This window comes from Ursus arctos, unplaced genomic scaffold (genome assembly GCF_023065955.2).
Source record: "Ursus arctos isolate Adak ecotype North America unplaced genomic scaffold, UrsArc2.0 scaffold_9, whole genome shotgun sequence".
Taxonomy (NCBI): domain Eukaryota; kingdom Metazoa; phylum Chordata; class Mammalia; order Carnivora; family Ursidae; genus Ursus; species Ursus arctos.
The window spans coordinates 1,815,571-1,835,214 of NW_026623111.1; the positions used below are offsets into that span (position 1 = coordinate 1,815,571).

At 47.7% G+C, this 19,644-nt stretch overlaps 1 protein-coding gene and 1 long non-coding RNA gene across 2 annotated transcripts in view; one reads left to right on the forward strand and one right to left on the reverse strand.

Annotated features, from left to right (window-relative positions):
• The window catches only part of TNIP2 (TNFAIP3 interacting protein 2), a 37,176-nt gene that overhangs the window by 1,378 nt on the left and 16,154 nt on the right, over positions 1-19,644 (reverse strand). The window contains exons 2-5 of the mRNA XM_026485912.4: positions 3,754-4,041; positions 2,015-2,104; positions 1,322-1,588; positions 1,087-1,206 (exon numbers count right to left, since the gene is read on the reverse strand). Of these exons, the coding sequence (XP_026341697.1) occupies positions 1,087-1,206; positions 1,322-1,588; positions 2,015-2,104; positions 3,754-4,041 (765 nt within the window). The remainder of the gene's footprint in view (positions 1-1,086; positions 1,207-1,321; positions 1,589-2,014; positions 2,105-3,753; positions 4,042-19,644) is intronic.
• On the forward strand, positions 2,708-8,928 carry LOC130543260 (uncharacterized). Its single transcript, XR_008958473.1, has 2 exons — positions 2,708-5,304; positions 6,117-8,928. It is a non-coding gene; the product is annotated as an uncharacterized LOC130543260 (long non-coding RNA).

The window sequence follows — 19,644 nt, forward strand, 5'->3', positions numbered from 1 at the left end:
CTGCTCGAGGGGCCGCAGGCTGCGGCTGAGAAGGATACAGAGGCCCAGTCCCGACCAGAACTGGAGACCGCACACACCCAGATGTGCCGGAGGACACTCCGTCCCTGCCTGGCGCACGCAGGAGGACCCTCAACCAAAGCCTACAGTCCCAGGGCCTGAGGAGAAGCGGGAACTCCTGATGGACGCCAAGAAGCCTGCTGGGGCATCTCCCCGTTGGCCTGCAGACTCGGGGAGGGGGGTGACACATACCTCAGCCACGGTCCCCACCCACTTCACCCACAAGTTGGAACAGCTGCCTCTGCCCGGGCCCACTGCTATGGACTTAGTCCAAGAGTGCAAAAGAGGGTGTCCCCGATGACTCCCTGCACAAGCCACCGACGAACCCCAGCGGCCACACCACAGGGCAGTGTAGGCAACTCCCCCACCCACAAGCCAACCAGAAGGGTTCTTCTGAGGTCTGCTCAGCGTCCCTGCTCTGCCTGGTACGTCAATCCCCAGCGATGCCACTACTGCCCTGTGTCCAGATGGAAATTCTTTGAGAGGCTCAGGGTTCACTCCGGGGCCAGAGGTATGTTGGGTACTCACTGAGGGCTAAAGAAACTAAGCTTTCTTGGGGTGTCCACAGGGCACCAAGCAGGTCCAGGGCAGAGAGGGGAAGAGGCAGGTGGGTGCCATGGGTCCCGCCTTGAGAGACTTTGTCAATTTTGATGCCTACCAGGCCTCCCTAGGAGGGCCCACTGGCCCGCAAGGCCCATCTCCCCGCACACGGGCCATGAGTTGGGGGATGTTTCACTGGACACCTGGGGCCTTGGTGTCCAGGTCTGCAGAACGGGGTAACCGAGGTCCCCGCCTCACAACGAGGAGGGGATGTGTATGAGGGCAGGCCTGGTAGGGAGCCCGGAGTCCAGGACGTGCCCCGTGGACAGCCACCTCTGCCGTCACACCACCGTGACGGAGGGCTCTGACCCAAGCGAGGCAATAGGGGCTTCAGGGTGACAAGCATCTCGGACCGACACTCAAAATTCATGAAAAGAAAAACGAGAGAAATGCTGAGCCTAAACAAGGAGAAAAGCCCTTGGATCCTACCTGCGTCCGGGACGCCTGTTGCCGCAAGGAGGCCACCTCTTCCTCGAGTTCTTGAATCCTACTCTGGGCCCGTTCTCGGTCTGCCCTTTCTGAGGTGAAGTCATCCTTATAAGCGAGAATCTGAAAGGAGGCGAGATGCACGACTGTCACAGTGCTGAGCCCTTTCTGCTCGGGAAGGAGAGAGTCCCTGCAGGGAGACACCCCGCCACGGCCGCCCGGAGCCCCGCGCAGACACCTGCTGCTCCAGCATCTGCACCCGCTCCAGCGCTGTGTCTCGGGCCCCCCTCACGGCCACCAGCTCCCGCCTCACGTCCGCACAGGCACGGATCTTCTCCTCCAGCTGCCTGTTGAGCCTGGAAATCTCCTTCCTCATCAGCTCGGGGCAGGAGGGCCTCTCAGGCTCAGAGGGGGCCTGCAGCCCCTGCAGCTGCGCGTGGAGCCCTCTCACATACTCATCCCTGCTGGCATCGTAGCGCTGCCACTTGGCGTTGAGGTCTTCCACCTGAGGGGACGGAGCCGCAAAGCTCAGGGTGACAGCGGCCGAGACCAGGAAGCTCTCTTATTAGCCACAATTAGCTACTGAGTTCTCCCCCGTAACTGGACGTTCAGAGGGGACACTGAGACCACCAGACGCACCCGAGGCGCAGTGATGACATCCACGAGCAACCCATCTCCCGCCGAAGCGGACTCGGTGCCATTCTCCTGCCTTGAAAGCTATACGTGACAGAAACTCCCACCCCTCCTTTCTCAACCTACAAGTTAACCTGGGGGGACAGAGCAGGACAGGGCACGTTCTCTGCACTCTTGGGAAAGGTCAGGTCTCTGGGGACTTTGTGTCCGCCCAAGTGGCCTGAGGGGGACACAAGCCCTGAGCAGCAAGAGGGTAGGACCCCCCCCTGCAGTTGAATGAAATGAGACAGGTACTCACATGAGTCACCTTCTGTCGTAACAGTCGGTTTTCTTCCCGTAACTTCTCAATAACCGCCTGGACAGAGGCGGCCCCGCCTGTACGCTCTGGCTGCAGAAGGAAGGGACAGAGGGAAGACCCTGTGTCGCTGAACATGATACATGCAGCAAGAAGGGAGGAAGCTAGACCTGCAGACTGAGGCCACCGATGGTCGCCACATCTGGCAGCGTGGCCCCTGGCCAGGCGTGCACTCAGGAAGAAGCAAAGCAGAGACTCAAAAGGTGGGATGGGGGAAGGGTTTGCTCTAGCCCCACCCAGGCCCGCCACCAAGAAGGGGGCCACGTCACCGCTGTGGAGTTGCACACGGTCGTGCCTAGTCTCCCACGGCCTCAGATGCTCAATGGAGTCGGGAGGGTAGGCAGCTTAGCCCCGTGGCGCCGCAGAGAACGCTCTCGCCCTGAGCCACCTGGCGCAGGCCTGGCCGGGCACCCAGCTCACCTCCTCCAAGCCCACGATACCATCATGTCTGCAGAGTCAGGGTCAACCTCGGTGGTTCTGTACGTGGCAATCTGACTCACACCATGTTCATACCTAGAAGCCACATCCCAAACCAACTCTGACAATGGTGGGCAGACCTAAGCAAAAAGCCTCATGAGAAGTCCATCTGAATCCGAGAAATTCAGTGCATTTAACAGAACAGGGGGCTGTATGTTAGTGAATCGTTTCTGAGAATTCCCCTTGAATGATAAAGGAAGTGCGTGTCCTCACCGAGCAGGCACCGGGAAGCCCCGGGTGACTCAGCTGAGTCCCAGGCTGAGAAGTGATGCTGACTTAGGGGCTGCACGGACTCCACAGCAGCCCCAGGCCAACCATCCTGTATAGCGACTTCCAAGTCCCCACAAGGAAAGGACACAGTGACTCAAAGTCGGATGACTGCACCTGCTTCCTCCCAGATGGCACTTGTCTTTTGGCTGCTGAAATACATGGGTGTGCTTTCTGAGGGTCCCTTTTGTGGAACCCCCCAACAGGAATGGGTGGTTCTCAGATCGAGGTTCTCCCACACAGGCTCTCAGTGAAGATGCTGCTAAGGAGCCAGACGACCTGTCCCCCCCCAGAACTTCGCAGAGCGCGTTTCCAATGTGAACGTGGTGGCAGCTCCAGAGAGCCTCTGGGAAAGCTCCGCGCGCCCCCAGCCAGCTGTGCAGGTGGCCCCGGGCAGGGCCAGCGCTGCTCCACTCAGATGCATGGAGCCCCAAGAAGGCCAGCACCCACTGCCCTCATGGCGCGCTGGGGCCTGGCCCCTGCGCGCGGGGCACGTAGGGGGCAGTTTGCCCGTCCACCCGACGCTCGAGTGCTCACACTCGCTCAGAGTGGCCTGGACACCAAGGCCCCAGGTGTCCAGTGACATCCCCCAACTCATGGCCCGTGTGCGGGGAGCTGGGCCCGCCCCGGCTGTGCCCTCTGGTCCTCAGCTGAGTGAGGCTGAGGAGGCCAAAGTGCACAGGGCCGTCCGGGGAGGGAGGGGCTGGTGAAACGGGCTCCCCTGCTTTCCTATCACGTTTTGCATGTTCCGTCATTCTAGAAGAAACCCCCGGACAGGTGGGCTTTGCCACAATAGCTGGGTCTCACACTGCGACCAGAAGTGGGCTCTGGGCGCCCCGACCCCCCAGACAGCTGCAGGATCGTGCCGACCCCGCCGCAGTGCCTCCCGCCCCAGCGAGGCCTTCACCGTCCCCTGCGCACGCAGGCGCGGGGCTTACCTCAGGACTCTTCTCCCCCACGTCCCCCTGAGCGCGCTGTCGTTCATCCAGACACTTGGCCAGATGCTGGCACATGTGGGCGGTGGCGGCCAGAGTCCTCCGCAGCTGGTGGGTCTCATCGGCCAAGGAGCGGCACAGGATGTCGCTGGCAGCCCGGGCGCGCTCCTTCTCCGCCACGCTCCTCCGCAGCAGCGCCACCTCCTTCTCGCGCGCGCGCTCCGGCTGGCTCATCAGCTGCTGCGTCTCCTTCTCTCTTTCTTCTAGTTGCTCGGACAGTCTCTCAATTTCCTAAGTGGAAGATTTAAAAACATAGTTTATTTTATGAAAAGAAGCAAGGTCAGAAGCAGACATCCATAAAGCGAGCGGAGAAGCGGCACTGGCCCGCCGGCGCCAGACGACAGACGTGCTCGCTCAGAGGTCCGCTGCCGAACTGTAATTTATTGGAGTTTTCGGCGTCTCATGTTCCGTCTGAAAGTTCATCTGAAACTCTGCTTTCACAAACAAGTTCGCAATTTCAGACAGTACATCAGCACATTACTAAGTGTAGCAACTCCAAAGGCTTCTTTCTGGGGAGGCTAGAAACTGCCGTGGCGAGCCCCCGGAAGTCCGTGTGTGTCCTGACCCCCAGGACTTGGAACAGGACTTTACTTAGAAACAGGATCCTTGCAGATGTAATTAGTTAAGAAGCAGCCATTCTGTACTGAACGGGCCCTGATCCAGTGACTCCGAGCTTAGAAGGAGGGAATGTGGACACAGACACAGGCTGAGGGAGGACAGGGGCTGAGGGCTGAGAGATGCGTCACGGGCCGCAGAAGCCAGCAGAAGCTGCAAGAGGTGGAGGGAGACCGTCCCCCAGAGTCTCCAAGGGAGCGTGGCCCCGCCGACACCTTCAGCCCAGGCTCCGGCCTCTAGAAGTGCAACATTGCTGCTGTTCTAAGCACCCGCTGTAGGAAATAAATACACCCAACCCTGATCACTTCTTAAAAAAAAGTCCTTAAAAATTACAATCTGCTTTATGTCTGGCCTTAATTTTGTGCTTTTCTGTTTCAAAGAACCCTGCAGCGCCCACAGACGGCAGTGCGAGGGAGTGCGGCCTGCAGGTGGAAAACCAGCAAGGCTGTGCTTCCCCAGGAGGGCGTGCGCGGAAGGCAGGAGCTGGCCCGCGCCCCCCACCCATGGGTGTGAGGAGGGACAGACACCAGGACCCGCAGCAGCAGGAGATGCTGGGCCACGTTACTAAAGGACCCCTGTTTTGCTTTAAGCAAAAACAAAAAAAGTGCGTGGCTGTAACAAATTCAAACATACAGGAGGAAATTCCATGAAAATAAATCCCTTTTTCCACCAACCCCTCCACCCCACGCCACTTTCCAGAGGCGTTTCCTCTTCACCATTTGGGCACACATCTTTCCAGAACGTGTATAAGCATCTAGAGCAGCAGTCTTCACGCACAGATGGGGCCTCCGACAGCGTGCTCTTCACCTTGCTCGTACCTCGTTCCTTCTGACCACAGCCTGGAACCCCACAGTAGATTCCAGATTTGCGGAGCAAATGGTATGCATACCCCCACGGGAGATGTGCCCAGAAGTCACACAGCTGGACCATTTCAAGACGGGGCGGGGGGGGGGTTGCCTGGGTGGCTCAGTCGGTTAAGCGTCTGCCTTCGGCTCAGGTCATGATCCCAGGGTTCTGGGATGGAGCCCCACATAGGTCTCCCTTCTCAGGGGGGAGCCTGCTTCTCTCTCTGACAAATAAGTAATAAAATATTTAAAAAAGAAAGAGAAAGCGAGAGAGAGAGAGAGAGAGAAAGAAAGAAAGAATGAATGAATGAATTGGTGGAACTCGGGGGTCCACCCTGGCTCCTGGGCCCACACCTGAACCCATGAGGCAAAGGGTCCTGCACCCAAACACCCCATGCACCTGCAGTGACCTCCATCACTCTAACCAGGTGACCCAGAGAACATTCTGAAGTCTCGCCCTCTTGAGTTTTTAAGAGCCTTCTCTTTCTCACTTCCCTCAAGAAGTTAACAGCAAGACCAGAAAGAAGAAAAGCCCTCATTAGGATGGTCAGTCTGGCTCTCTTAGCAAAGGCCTAGAGGAAGAGGCTGTTCTAGACCCATGTCCCAAGATAGGCCTGAAAAGAGAGGCCAGTGGGACATGTCCAACATCAAGTTCAGAAGTGACAGGATGGGGACAGCATGACAGTTTAAGAGGGAAACCACATTTGGCAAGGAGCCGGAAACAGGGACTGTTGCCCAATATGTCTGGCACTCACATTCCCTCATCCCTTCGCAGAATGTCCAAGATTCAGGGACCCCTCTGCTGCACAGCCTGCTGAGGCCATTCCTTTCACTTTTCTACTTTAGGGCCACTTTGTGACCTCACCCCTGAGTAGAGTCCAGGCCTTCCTGGACTGAAGGAAGAGGAGGCCCCTCCCTGAAAGCTGGCCAGCTGGCATCGGTAGCTTCTCCCAGCGGACGGCCCTTCAGCGCCAGGCGGGACCCACAGGACTTGGAAGGACAGGGCCTGGAGGCCGTGTCCACACAACTGCAGGTCCACACAGCCACAGACTGCCAGCTGGTGCCAGGTCCCTTGGCCTGGATGTGGCCATGACCAGACACAGCACGATGGGGCATTTATGCAGCTGAGAACCAACCGTATGGCCTCCTTAACATACAATTCTGTGAACAGGAAAAATAAGGCCAAATCCCAGGCTAACCTCAGGTTCCCACTGCTGACCATTCCTGTGGCCCCGAGAGCCTGGAAACACAAAACTAGGTCTCCTTACTAGACTTGAATTAGTTTTCTTTAAAAACTGACCTCTTTTTAAAGGTCTTACAAGCTGAGCAGGGGCCTTGTCCGTGTTCTCACTGTCTGGACAGGACTGCAGGAGCCTCGCCCTTCAGCGCGTCCACACCCTGGAGTGGCCTTGGTTTCTCTCTGCCTATGTCACAGCTTTGGTCTTGCCTTGTTGCCACTGGTGGAAGGGGCTGCCTGAGGGCAGTAACCTTTCTTTGCCATGCTTGCCGATCTTAGACTTTGTGACCCTCAACAGTGGCTCAAAAACGTGTACGGAGTGAACAGACGGTGCATAAAGAGGGCTCCCCTGAGTGCGGTTTCCATTAAAATTTTAAAGTTACTCAAATTAGCACAATGGAGAAATGTCTCTATGCTTGTCGATATCTCATACCAAAATTTGTTCAGGGTAAATACATCTCTGTGTGTGAAACAGGTATCAACACATACACAAATGTATGTAATATGAATACAGACGGGAGTCCCATACACAATACCCATAAAGGCTGGTCTCCAGGGGACTCATAAACTTAGCAAATAACCACAGTGACAGCAGGAACAGCTCCTCCCTGCTACACCCTCACTCCGCACCAGCCATGCAGTTTCCACACATCCTATGAGACAGCTTCTACCATCTCCCATTCTACAGGTGGGCAGATCAAGGCTCATGGGGTCGGGAGCCACTGGAGTGAGTGGGTAAAGAGGCCCCCACAGCATCTCCTATAGCTTCTGCATGTCCTCTTGGGGCTGAAAGAGTTTTGGGCAAGACCTGAGTTCTAGGCACCCTTCCTCACTGGTCATTTGGAGACATTAGAAACAACCATCTCTACAAACGGAGGGGGGGGGCGTGGGGGCCAGCATGTCCCCTGGCTTGGGGGGCGCTCACGGAGCTTCCTGAGGGCATGTTCTGTCTCCACACTCTAGCCCTGGGCACCAGGCCCAGCCCCGTGTGGATGCCCAGTAACTGGGAGTAAGCCAGGGCAGTAAAGGGTCAGGACCTGGGCTCTGTTCTCAGGCTGCTCACAATACAGACACGGAAAACCCACAGACATGTGGCCAACTACAGGGGTGAGGTTAGTTCTGAGGGACTCACCAGCCTTACTTTTGTCTTAAAAACCAGCTTTCAAACATCACTTTAGAAAGAACCTAGCTCACACGGAGGCTTGCTGGGGAACAACAGCCCCCTGCTCTCCTTCGCAGGTGGAAATACAGAAGTATGAAGAATTCTGTAGTCTCGTGGATCAACCTTAAAAATAAGAGGCCTCCTGGTCCTCGTCCCTGAGTTAGTGTGCTCCCCAGGCTGCCCTACCGAAGTCCACAACAGAGGTTTACTCTCTCACAATTCTGGAAGCCAGAAGTCCAAACTCCAGGCATCAGTAGGGCCATGCTTCTACCAGGGCAAAAAGGAAGAATCCTTCCGTATCTCCTCCAGCTCCTGGTGGCTGCCAGTAGTCCTGGGCTTGGAGATCCACCCTAATCCAGCATGCCATCATTTTAATTCATTACATCCTGCAAAGACCCGATTTCCCAAAAAGGTCCCATTCACGGGTTCCAGATGGAAATGAATTGGGGGTGAGGGGGACACTGTCCAACCCAGTACAGTCCCCTTCTCTCTCCTTCCTGAGCATCACAGCCCAGCCCAGTGCTGTCCCTGGGACCGGTCCCTAATGCGACTGTAAGAGAATGAGAACAAACAGGAATTGTAAGGCCAGTTAACTGAGCCTTTACCACAGTGCCAAACACTTCAGATGGACCCTGGGAAGCAGCAACATGCTCCTTCCCTTCCAGAAGAGTGTAGTGGGAGAGCAAGGTGAAAGACAAGGACAGAACCTAACACAGCTTGGAGGATTCTGGGAAGCTGGTGGCGTAGGAAGCACCAGGAATTCATCTCCCCACCTGAAAAACAGCTGCACTGGCAGAATCCATCTAATGTCACTATTTTGGAAACCTGGAGTCTATTGAAGGATTCCAACTTCCAGGGGAGGACTTGGCCAGTCAACTGAGGTTAATTTCAACCAATTTCAGCTCTTAGCCCATCCCCCACACCCAGCCACCTGCATGTGTTTCTGCAGCAACTAGCACACATGTCACAGGGCCAGGGTGGGCCCTGTCCTCCAAACACTGGAAGTCTGAGCTCTCATCAGTGATTGCTCCTCCTATCACAAAGGTGCAAAGGCAGAGAAAAGGCAGCCACTTTGCTCCCCCATGGTTGCAAGGACCCTCTCTTCCAGCTGAAGTGACTTGGACATTTAAAGGAAGGGAGCCCTTTTCCCCCTTTCATTTTTGTCTTTTCCTCCCTCTGGGAACCAGGCACTGAAGACAAGGGCATTCAGGCCTGTTTACTTAATACATACATTACATACATACATACATACATAAAAATACACACAAAATAAAGACAAAGACATTCAGAAGCAACTACATATAAAAAGAAAATTAGGAAGTGCCCACATTTGACCAGGGAAAGGTGCAGGCTCAGAAGAAACCTGAGCAAATCCTGCGTCACCCCTCAGGCTGATCCTTGGTGCAGAGACAGCCTACAAAAATCAAAAAACAAAACCTTAAGGAAGGGGAGAATCTGATTTCCAGACATAAAACATTATTAGATCCAGGGGCGCCTGGGTGGCGCAGTCGTAAAGCGTCTGCCTTCAGCTCAGGGCGTGATCCTGGCGTTCTGGGATCAAGCCCCACATCAGGCTCCTCTGCTGGGAGCCTGCTTCTTCCTCTCCCACTCCCCCTGCTTGTGTTCCCTCTCTCGCTGGCTGTCTCCCTCTGTCAAATAAATAAAATCTTTAAAAAAAAAAAAAAAAAAACATTATTAGATCCAAATGTCCAGTTCTTAACAAAAAAAATCACAAGGCACACAAAGACACAGGAAAATATGGCCTATTCAAAGGAAAAAAATCAACAGAATTATCCCTTTAAAAGACCTGATGGCAGATGTTCTAGACAAAGACTTTAAAACAACCATCTTAAAAAATGCTAGGGGGCGCCTGGGTGGCTTAGTCATTAAGTGTCTGCCTTTGGCTCAGGGCATGATCCTGGCGTTCTAGGATCGAGCCCCACATCAGGCTCCTCTGCTGGGAGCCTGCTTCTTCCTCTCCCACTCTCCCTGCTTGTGTTCCCACTCTCGCTGGCTGTCTCTCTCTGTCGAATGAATAAATAAAATCTTAAAAAAAAAATGCTCAGAAAATGAAAATATGTGGGAAAAGTCCACGAAGCATTATATGAACAAAATGGAAATATTAATAGACTTCAAAAACCTAAAAAGAAACCAAAATGAAATTCTGAGGCTGAAAAGTACAATAACTGAAATGAAAAATTCACTAGAGAGATTCAAAAGAAAATGTGAACTGGCAGAAGTATCAGCAAAGTTGAAGATAGAACAAGGAAAATTATCAAGGCTGAGGAACAGGAAGAAAAAAGACTGAAGTGAACTGAGCCCTTAGGGCCTGTGGGACACCATCAAGCAGACCAGCATACACACGGTGGGTGTCTCAAAAGGAGTGAGAGAAAGGGGTAGAAAGAATATTTGAAGAAAACACTTCCTAAATTTGATGAAAGACATGAATATAAACATCCAGGTAGCTCAATAAACTCAAAGATGAACTCAAAAAGACCAACACCAAAACACATTATAATCAGACTTCTGAGAGCCAAAGATAAAGAACCTGGAAGGCAGCAAGAGAGAAACTACTCATCACATACAAGGGATCCTCAGTGAGATAATCATTAGATTACTCACCCGTCACTTCAAAGGCTACAAAGCAGTGAGCCCATATACTCAAATGCTAAAACGAAACACTGTAAACCAAGAATCCTATATCCAGCAAACTGCACTTCAGGAGTGAAGAAGAAACTACAACATTCCCAGATCAACAAAAGCTGAGGATGTTTGTTACCACAAGACCCACCTGGGAAGAAATACTCAAGGGTGGGGCACCTGGGTGGCTCAGTTGTTAAGCGTCTGCCTTCGGCTCAGGTCATGATCCCGGCGTCCTGGGATCGAGCCCCACGTCGGGCTCCCTGCTCAGTGGGAAGCCTCCTTCTCCCTCTCCCACTCCCCCTGCTTGTGTTCCCTCTCTCGCTGCCTGTCAAATAAAATCTTAAAAAAAAAAAAAAAAAGAAATACTCAAGGGAGTCCTTTAGGGTGAAATTAAAGGACACTAGACAGTAACTCAAACCTGTATGAAGAAATAAAAATGTAAACACATGGGCAACCACAAAAACTAGTATTATTGGAACAAGAGTTTATAATTCCATTTTTCTTTTCTACATGATTTAAGAGACTAAGATACTTTTTTAAAGTTACCAGTTTAAAAGTATTGTAACTTTAGTTTACCACCTCACGTTTCCCCGTGTAATTTAAGAGACTAATGTATTTAAAATATTAGTTTATGGGTCTCCTGGCTGGCTCAGTATGTTGAGGATCTGACTTTTGGTCTTGGCTCAGGTCTTGATCTTGGGGTTGTGAGTTCAAGCTCTGCACCGGGCTCCACACTGGGTGTGGGGCCTACTTAAATAATTAAAAGATTAGTTTATGTCTGGGGGCACATGACGTATAAAGGTGCAATTTTGTGACATTGGCACCTGAAAGGGATGGGGACAGAATTGTAAAGGAGCAGAGTTTTTTATGTTATTGAAGTTAACTTGATATACGTTCAACTTAAAGTAGTATAACTTTAGGATGTTAAACATAATTCCCATTGTAACCACACACACACACACACACACACACACAAGCTGTAGAATAGTGCTCACTTCAGCAGCACATATACTTAAAAAAAAACTGTAGATATACTCAAAGGAAAAGAGAAAGTTTAAATATTTCACTACAAATATGTGAATAAACACAAAGACAGTAAAGCAGAAGAGGAGGAGCAAAAAGGCTATAAGACATCTACCTAGGCCTAGGCCTGGGTGACTCAGTTGGTTAAGCGGCTGTCTTCAGCTCAGGTCACGATCCTGGAGTCCAGGGACTGAGTCCCGAGTCGGGCTCCCTGCTCAACGGGGAGTCTGCTTCTCCCTCTGACCCTCCCCCCTCTCATGCTCTCTCTCTCTCATTCTCTCTCTCTCAAATAAAAATCTTAAAAAAAAAAGACATCTAAAAAAAGTTCATCCTTATCAGTAATTATACTAAATATTAATGGATTAAACCCTCCAATTAAAACAGAGATTGGCAGAATGGATAAAACAAAAGATCCAACTATAGGTTGTCTACAAGAGACTCACATGAGATACAAAGACACAAACAGATTGAAAGTAAAAAGGATGGAAAAACATTCTAAGTAGTGACCAAAAGAGAGTAGGGGTGCCTACACTAATATCAGACAAAATACTTCAATGCAAAAAAGGTTACAAAAGAGAAAAGAATATTATATATTAAAAAAAGGTTTGATACAGCAAGAAGACAGAACAATTATAGGCATTTGCGCACCTATTAACAGTCTAGCCAAATATACAAAACAAAAACTGACAGAATTGAATACAGAAATAGACAGTTCTACAATAATGGTTAGAGACATCAATACTCCACTCTCAATAGTGATTAAACAACCAGACATAAGTAAGAAAAGAGGACTTAACACAGTAAACCAACTAGATCTAACAGATGTACAAACACCCACCAGCAACAGCTGCATACAAGATCTTCTCAAGTACACTTGGGACATTTTCCAGAACAGGCTGTATGTTAGACCACATATTAAGTGTCAGTAGATTTTTTTATTTAAGATTTTATTTATTTGACAGAGAGAGAGAGCAAGAGAGAGCACAAGCAGGGGGAGCAGCAGGCAGAGGGAGAAGCAGGTTCCCCACTGCAAGGAGCCCAATGTGGGGCTTGATCCCAGGACCATGGAATCATGACCTGAGCTGAAAGCAAACACTCAACCAACTGAGCCACCCAGGTGCCTCAAGTCTCAGTAGATTTTAAAATACAGATATCTTCAAAGTGCCTTCTCCAACCATAACAGAATGAAATTAGAAATCAACAGAAGTAAATCTGGAAAATATGCAAAATTGTGGAAATTAATCAACACACTTTTAAATCAATCGAAGAACACACAAGAAAATTAAGAAATACTTACAGAAAATTAAAATGAAAACACAACATACCAAAACTTATGGGATCCAGTGAAAGCAACATTAGGGGAAAATCTTTAGCTATAAACACTTGCCTTTATAAACAAGAAAGATCTCCAGTCAACAATCTAACTTTACAACTTAAGAAACTAGAAAAACAAGAACAAACTAAACCCAAAGCTAGCAGAAGGGCAGAAATCATAAAGATTAGAGCAGAGATAAATGAAATAGAGAAAAAAAAAAAAAACAGAAAAATCAGTAAAACCAATAGCTGATTTTTCTAAAAGATCAACAAAGTTGACAAACCTTTAGCTAAACAGACTAAAGAAAACAGACAAATTACTAAAATCAGAAATGAAAGTGGGGACATTACTACCAATTCTACAGAAATAAAAAGAATTATAAGAGTACTATGAACAACTGTACACCAGCAAATTGGATAATCTACATGAAATGAACAAATTCCTAGAAACACAAACCCTACTAAAACTAAATCACAGAGGGGCGCCTGGGTGGCACAGCGGTTAAGCGTCTGCCTTCGGCTCAGGGCGTGATCCCGGCGTTATGGGATCGAGCCCCACATCAGGCTCATCCACTATGAGCCTGCTTCTTCCTCTCCCACTCCCCCTGCTTGTGTTCCCTCTCTCGCTGGCTGTCTCTATCTCTGTCAAATAAATAAATAAAATCTTAAAAAAAAAAAAAAACTAAATCACAGAGAAATACAAAAACTGAATACACTTCTACCTAATAAAGAGATTGAATCAGTAATCAAAACTCTCCCAACAAAGAAAAGCCCTGGAACTGATAGCTTCACAGGTGAATTCTAGCAAACACCTGAAGAATATTAATCCTTCTTAAGATTAAAAAAAAAAAAAAAAAAAAAGTTGGGAACACTTCCCAATTCATCCTATGAGGCCAGCATTACCCTGATACCAAAGCACCACAATCAAGTGGAATTTTTTTTACTGAAATGTAAAGATATTATAAACATACAAAAATTGATCAATGGATGTTAACTAGACTTATTGTGGTGATCATTTCTCAACATATACAGACATCAAATCATTTTGTGGTATACCTGAAACTAATATGTTAACTATATCTGAAGAAGGAAAAAAAAAAAAAAGCAGTTGACACTAAAAGACCAGTATTCTGATTTGGAAACTTAAGTTGGCTTACCTATATACTTACTGAGTTCAGTATTTCCCCACTACACATCCTCCATCCCTTTCACAACATGCTTCAAGAAGTGATCATCCAGACATCAGTGTAATTAATCCAGAGAATGAACCAAAGACTCTCCACAATTAACTGTAGAAGGGAGGCCACACCACAAAATGAAAATGGTAGGAAGGGTACAGTCCCAGTTGGGAACCAAACTAACCTGTAAGACTAACCACAAACGGAAGGGACAATCAGTGGGGATTATCACTAAGAACACTGAGTCCCTCCCCTTAGAGAGACAGCATAACAAACAATTCCATCTAGAAGCAGCATTTGAAAAGTGCCTGGGGTAGACGGGAAGCTTACTTACTAATCTTAGAACACACACTGGAGGGCAGGGATCTTAAGCAGCCTTGTCCAAGAAGAGAAGAGCTAGTGGGCACTATCTCCCTTCCCCTCCCTGCCAGCCTAGGTACCAAGACACCTGTGGGAACCAGCATGAACATTCCCTAACTAGCTTGCTAACGCCATGCCCATTCCCCTGCCCCTACATTCTCCTGCAGATCCATCCCATCCAACCTGCCCCACTCAGCAGGAGTCCCTCCAAGATGTCTGATGTCTCATTCAGCAAGCAGCCCTGACAGTGGCCAACACCAAAATGACTCCTGCCCTGGGAGAAGGGAAGACAACCACAGACACCAGTTCAAAAGAGAACTGATCTGACGGCTGGCCCATCCATGAACAAAAATGTCACACAGGGCAACACAAAGAGTCCTGTAGTTCAGGGACACTGCAACCCTAACAGACTGGGGGCAGTATCTGGTCTGACTGCAGGTTGTGCCCACCAATAAAAGCCTCGCGGGGGGGGCGCCTGAGTGGCTCAGTCGTTAAGCATCTGCCTTTGGCTCAGGTCATGATCCCAGGGTCCTGGGATCAAGCCCTGCATCGAGCTCCCTCCTCAGTGGGAGGCCTGCTTCTCCCTCTCCCACTCTGCCTGCTTGTGTTCCCTCTCTCGCTGTCAAATAAATAAAACCTTAAAAAAAAAAAAAAAAGCCTCACAGGGGACAACAGGGAAAGCACCCTGCAGTTCAGTGCAACCACAGTTCTGGCAAAAAGGTTGAAGGCAGGCATCTGGTCTGAACCAAGCAGAAGCCCAAGGCAGCCCCAGACTGGCCCCTTACCACGGACAGACTAAACCCCACCCACACAGGCAAAGGGGACCACTGCAGCCAACTGGAAGGCAAATGCAGCTCAGGCACAACAGTAGGGTATGCACAACGCACATAGGAAACAGCCCTGAAGCACTAGGTTCCCGTGAACAAAGGGACACTGCAAGGCACCAGAAGACCTCCTTCTAAGCCACTACTTTCAAGATCAGGAGACATAACTTCCTAACACATAGAAACATACTCAGAGAATTAGACAAAATGAGGAGACAGAGGAGTATGACCCAAATGAAAGGACAAAACAAAATCACAGCAAAAGACCTAAGTGAAACAGGGATAAGTGATACACCTGATTGAGAATCCAAAATAATGGTCGTAAAGATACTCACTTGAGAACAGAGTGGAGGACCTCAGTGAGACTTTCAACAAGGAGATAGAGAATTAAAAAAAAATCAGAGCTAAAGAACTCAATCACTGAAATTTAAAAAATACACTAGAGGGAATCCATAGCAAATTAGAGGCAGCAGAAGAATGGATCACTGAGCTGGAAGACAGAGTAATGGAATGCACCAAGCTGAAGAGCAAAAAAGAAAACACAAAAAATGAGAATAGATTAAGGGAACTCGGCAACATCATCAAGTATAATAACATTTGCATTATAAGGATCCCAGAAAGAGGAGAGAAAGGGGAGCAGAGAATTTATCTGGACTTAATAGCTAAAAACTTCCTGAATCTGGGAAAGGAAAAGAAATCCAGATCCAGGAGGCACAAAGAACCCCTAACAAAATCAACCCAAGGAGATCTACACCAAGACATATAGTAATTAAAATGGCAAAAAGTAGTGACAAAGAATTTTAAAAGCAGGAAGTGAAAAGACAAGGGTTACATACAAGGGAAAACCCAAAGGCTGTCAGCTGATTTTTCAGCAGAAACCTTGCAGGCCAGACAGGAATGGCATGACATATTGAAAGTGCTGAGAGGAAAAAACCTGTAGCCATGAATACTCTACCCAGCACGGTTTTCATTCAGAATAGGAGAGATAAAGAGTTTCCCAAACAAATGCTAAAGGAACTTATCATCACAAAGCCAGCCTTATAAAAACATTAAAGGGAATTCTTTGAGTGGAAAAAAAGGGCCATAATCAGGAGTAAGCAAATTAGGAAAGAAAAAAAATTTCACAGGTACATACAAACGTAAAGTAATAAACAGATTAATCTCCTATAAAACCAGTACAGAGGTTAAAGCACAAAAGCAGCAAAAATAAATGATATCTATAAAAATCCGTCAAGGGATTCACAAAATAAAAAGGATGTAAATTATGATGTCATATACATAAAACATAGGGATGGGAAGAGTAAAAACTTAGTGCTTTCAGAATGGATTCAAACTTAAGCAACCATCATGCTAATACAGACTGCTACACGCCTAAAATGTTATATATAAACCTAATGGTAACCACAAATCAAAAACCTATAATAGATAAGCAAAATATAAAGAGAAAGGAATCCAAGCATATCACTAAAGAAATCCATCAAATGACAAGGAGGCAAGAGAAGAAAGAAACAGAGAAGATCTACAAAAACAACCATAAAACAAATAACAAAACAGCAATAAGCACATGCCTATCAACAATTACTTTGAATGTAAATGTATTAAATGGTCCAATCAAAAAACACGGAGTGACTGAATGGATAAAAAAGCAAGACCCATCTATATGCTGCCTACAAGAGACCCATTTGAGACATAAAAAAACACGTAGCTCAAAAGTGAAGGGATGGAAAAGTGAAGGGATCATGCAAATAGAAGCAAAAAGAAAACCAGAGTACCAATATTTATATCACACAAAACAGACATTAAAACAAAGACGAGGGGCACCTAGGTGGCTCAGTCAGTTGGGCATCTGCCTTCGGCTCGGGTCATGATCCCAGGGTCCTGGGATCGAGCCCCGCATCAGCTCCTAGCTTGGTGGGGAGCCTGCTTCTCCTCTGCCTGCTGCTCCCCCTGCTTGTGCTTTCTCTGACAAATAAAATCTTAAAAAAAAAAAAAAAAAAAAAGACTATAACGAGAGAAAGAGGGGCACCTGGGTGGCTCAGTTGGTTAAGCATCTGCCTTCAGCTCAGGTCATGATCTCAGGGTCCTGGGATTGAGCCCCACATCGGGCTCCTTGCTCAGCGGGGAGTCTGCTTCTCCCTCTCACTCTGCCCCCACTCGTGCTTGCTCTCTAATAAAATCTTTCAAAAAATTAAATTAAAAAAAAAAAGCCGAGAGAAAGACACTACATAATCATAAAGGGAACACTCCAACAAGATATAACAACTGTAAATATTTATACACCCAACATGGGAGCACTCATATACATAAAGCAACTATTAATGGACATGAAGAAAAAAATGATACTAATACTAGCAAGGGACTTTAACACCCTATTTACATCAATGGATAGATCATCCAGACAGAAAAATAACAAGGAAACAGTGGCTTTCTTTTTTTTTCAGATTTTATTAGAGAGAGAGAGAGAAAAGGAGCGCACAAGTGGGGGCGGGGGGGATGGGAGGGAGAGGGAGAAGGAGAAGCAGACCTCCCACTAAGCAGGGAGCCTGACTCCCAGGACCCTGAGATCATGATCTGAGCTGAAGGCAGACCCTTAACTGACTGAGCCACCCAGGTGCCCCAAAACAGTGGCTTTGAATGACACATTGGACCAGATGGATCTAACATATATTCTGAACATTATATCCAAAAACAGAGGAATACACATTCTTTTTTTTTTTTTTCCCCCAAGGAGGCTCCACACCCAACGTGGGCTGGAACTCATGACCCTGAGATTAAGAGTCACATGTTCTACTGACTGAGCCAGCCAGGCACCCCCCCCTTTGTCTTTTCTTCAAGTGTACATAGAACATTCTCCACAGTGGACCACATCAGACCACAAAACAAGTCTTAAATTTAAAAAAATCAAAGTCATACCATGCATCTTTTCCAACCACAACAGTATGAAACTAGAAATCAATCACAAGAAAAAGTCTGGAAAGAACACAAATATACAAAAGCTAAATAACATACTACTAAACAATGAATGAATCAATCAATAAACTGAAGATGAAAGAAAAAAATATAGGGAAACAAATGAAAATGAAAACACAACAGTCCAAAACATTTGGGATGCAGCAAAAGCTGTTCTAAGAGAGAAGATTATAGCAATACAGGTCTACCTCAACCAGCAGGGGAAAAAAAATCTCAACTAAACAACCTCTCGGAAATAATAAAGATGAGAGCAGAAATAAATGAAAGATGGACTAAAAAATGATAAAACAGGTCAATGAAACCAGGACCTGGTTCTTTGAAAAGATCAACAAAATTGTATCTTTAGCCAGACTCCTTGAAATGATACAAAAAGAGAGAACTCAAATAAATAAAATCAGAAAAGAAAGGAAAGCAAAATAAAAACAAAAAACAAAAAAAACCTGACACCACAGATATACAAAGGATTATCAGAGAATATTATGAAAAATTATATGCCAACAAATCGGACAACCTTGAAGAAATGGATACATTCCTAGAAACATATAACTTCCCAAAGCTAAATCAAGAAGAAATAGAGGGGCACCTGGGCGGCTCTGTCAGTTAAGCATCTGCCTTTGGCTCAGATCAGGATCTCCAGGTCCTGGGATTGAGTCCCTCATCCAGCTCCCTGCTCAGCAGGGAGCCTGCATCTCCCTCTCCCTCTGCCCCTCCCCCTGCTCATGCGCGCTCTCTCTTTCTCAAATAAATAAATAATAAAAAGAAATAGAAAATCTGAAGAGACCAATTACTAACAATGAAATTGAATCAGTAATCAAAAAACACCCAACAAACGAAAGTCCAGGATCAGATGGCTTCAAAGATGAATTCTACCAAACATTAAAGAAGAGTTAGGGAGGGGCGCCTGGGTGGCACAGCAGTTGGGCGTCTGCCTTCGGCTCAGGGCGTGATCCCAGCGTTATGGGATCGAGCCCCACATCAGGCTCCTCCACTATGAGCCTGCTTCTTCCTCTCCCACTCCCCCTGCTTGTGTTCCCTCTCTCGCTGGCTGTCTCTATCTCTGTCAAATAAATAAAATCTTACAAAAAATAAATAAAGAAAGAAGAGTTAGGGAACACTAGGGTGACTCAGTCAGTTAAGCATGTGACTCTTGATTTTGTCTCATGTCATAATCTCAGGGTTGTGAGATCGAGCCCCATGTCAGGCTCTGCAATGGGCGTGGAACCTGCTTAAGATTCTCTCGGGGCACCTGGGTGGCTCAGTTGGTTAAGCATCTTCCTTCGGCTCAGGTCATGATCCCAGGGTCCTGAGACTGAGTCCCGCATTGGGCTCCCTGCTCAGCGCAGGGCCTGCTTCCCCCCTCCCTATGCCTGTTTCTCCTTCTCCCTCCCACTCCCGCTACCAGCTTGTACTCTATCTCTGTGTGAAATAAATAAATAAAATCTTAAAAAAAGAAAAAGATTCTCTTTCTCCCTCTGCCTCTCCCCATTTCCCTCTCTAAAAAAAATAAATAAATAAAAATTTAAAAAAATAAGAGTTAGTACCTATCCTTCTCAAACTACCACAAAAAACAGAAGAGGAAGGAAAGCTTCCAAATTCATTCTATGAGGCCAGCATTCCCCAGATACGAAAACATCGTTTCAATAAAGACGAAAGAAAGAAAGAA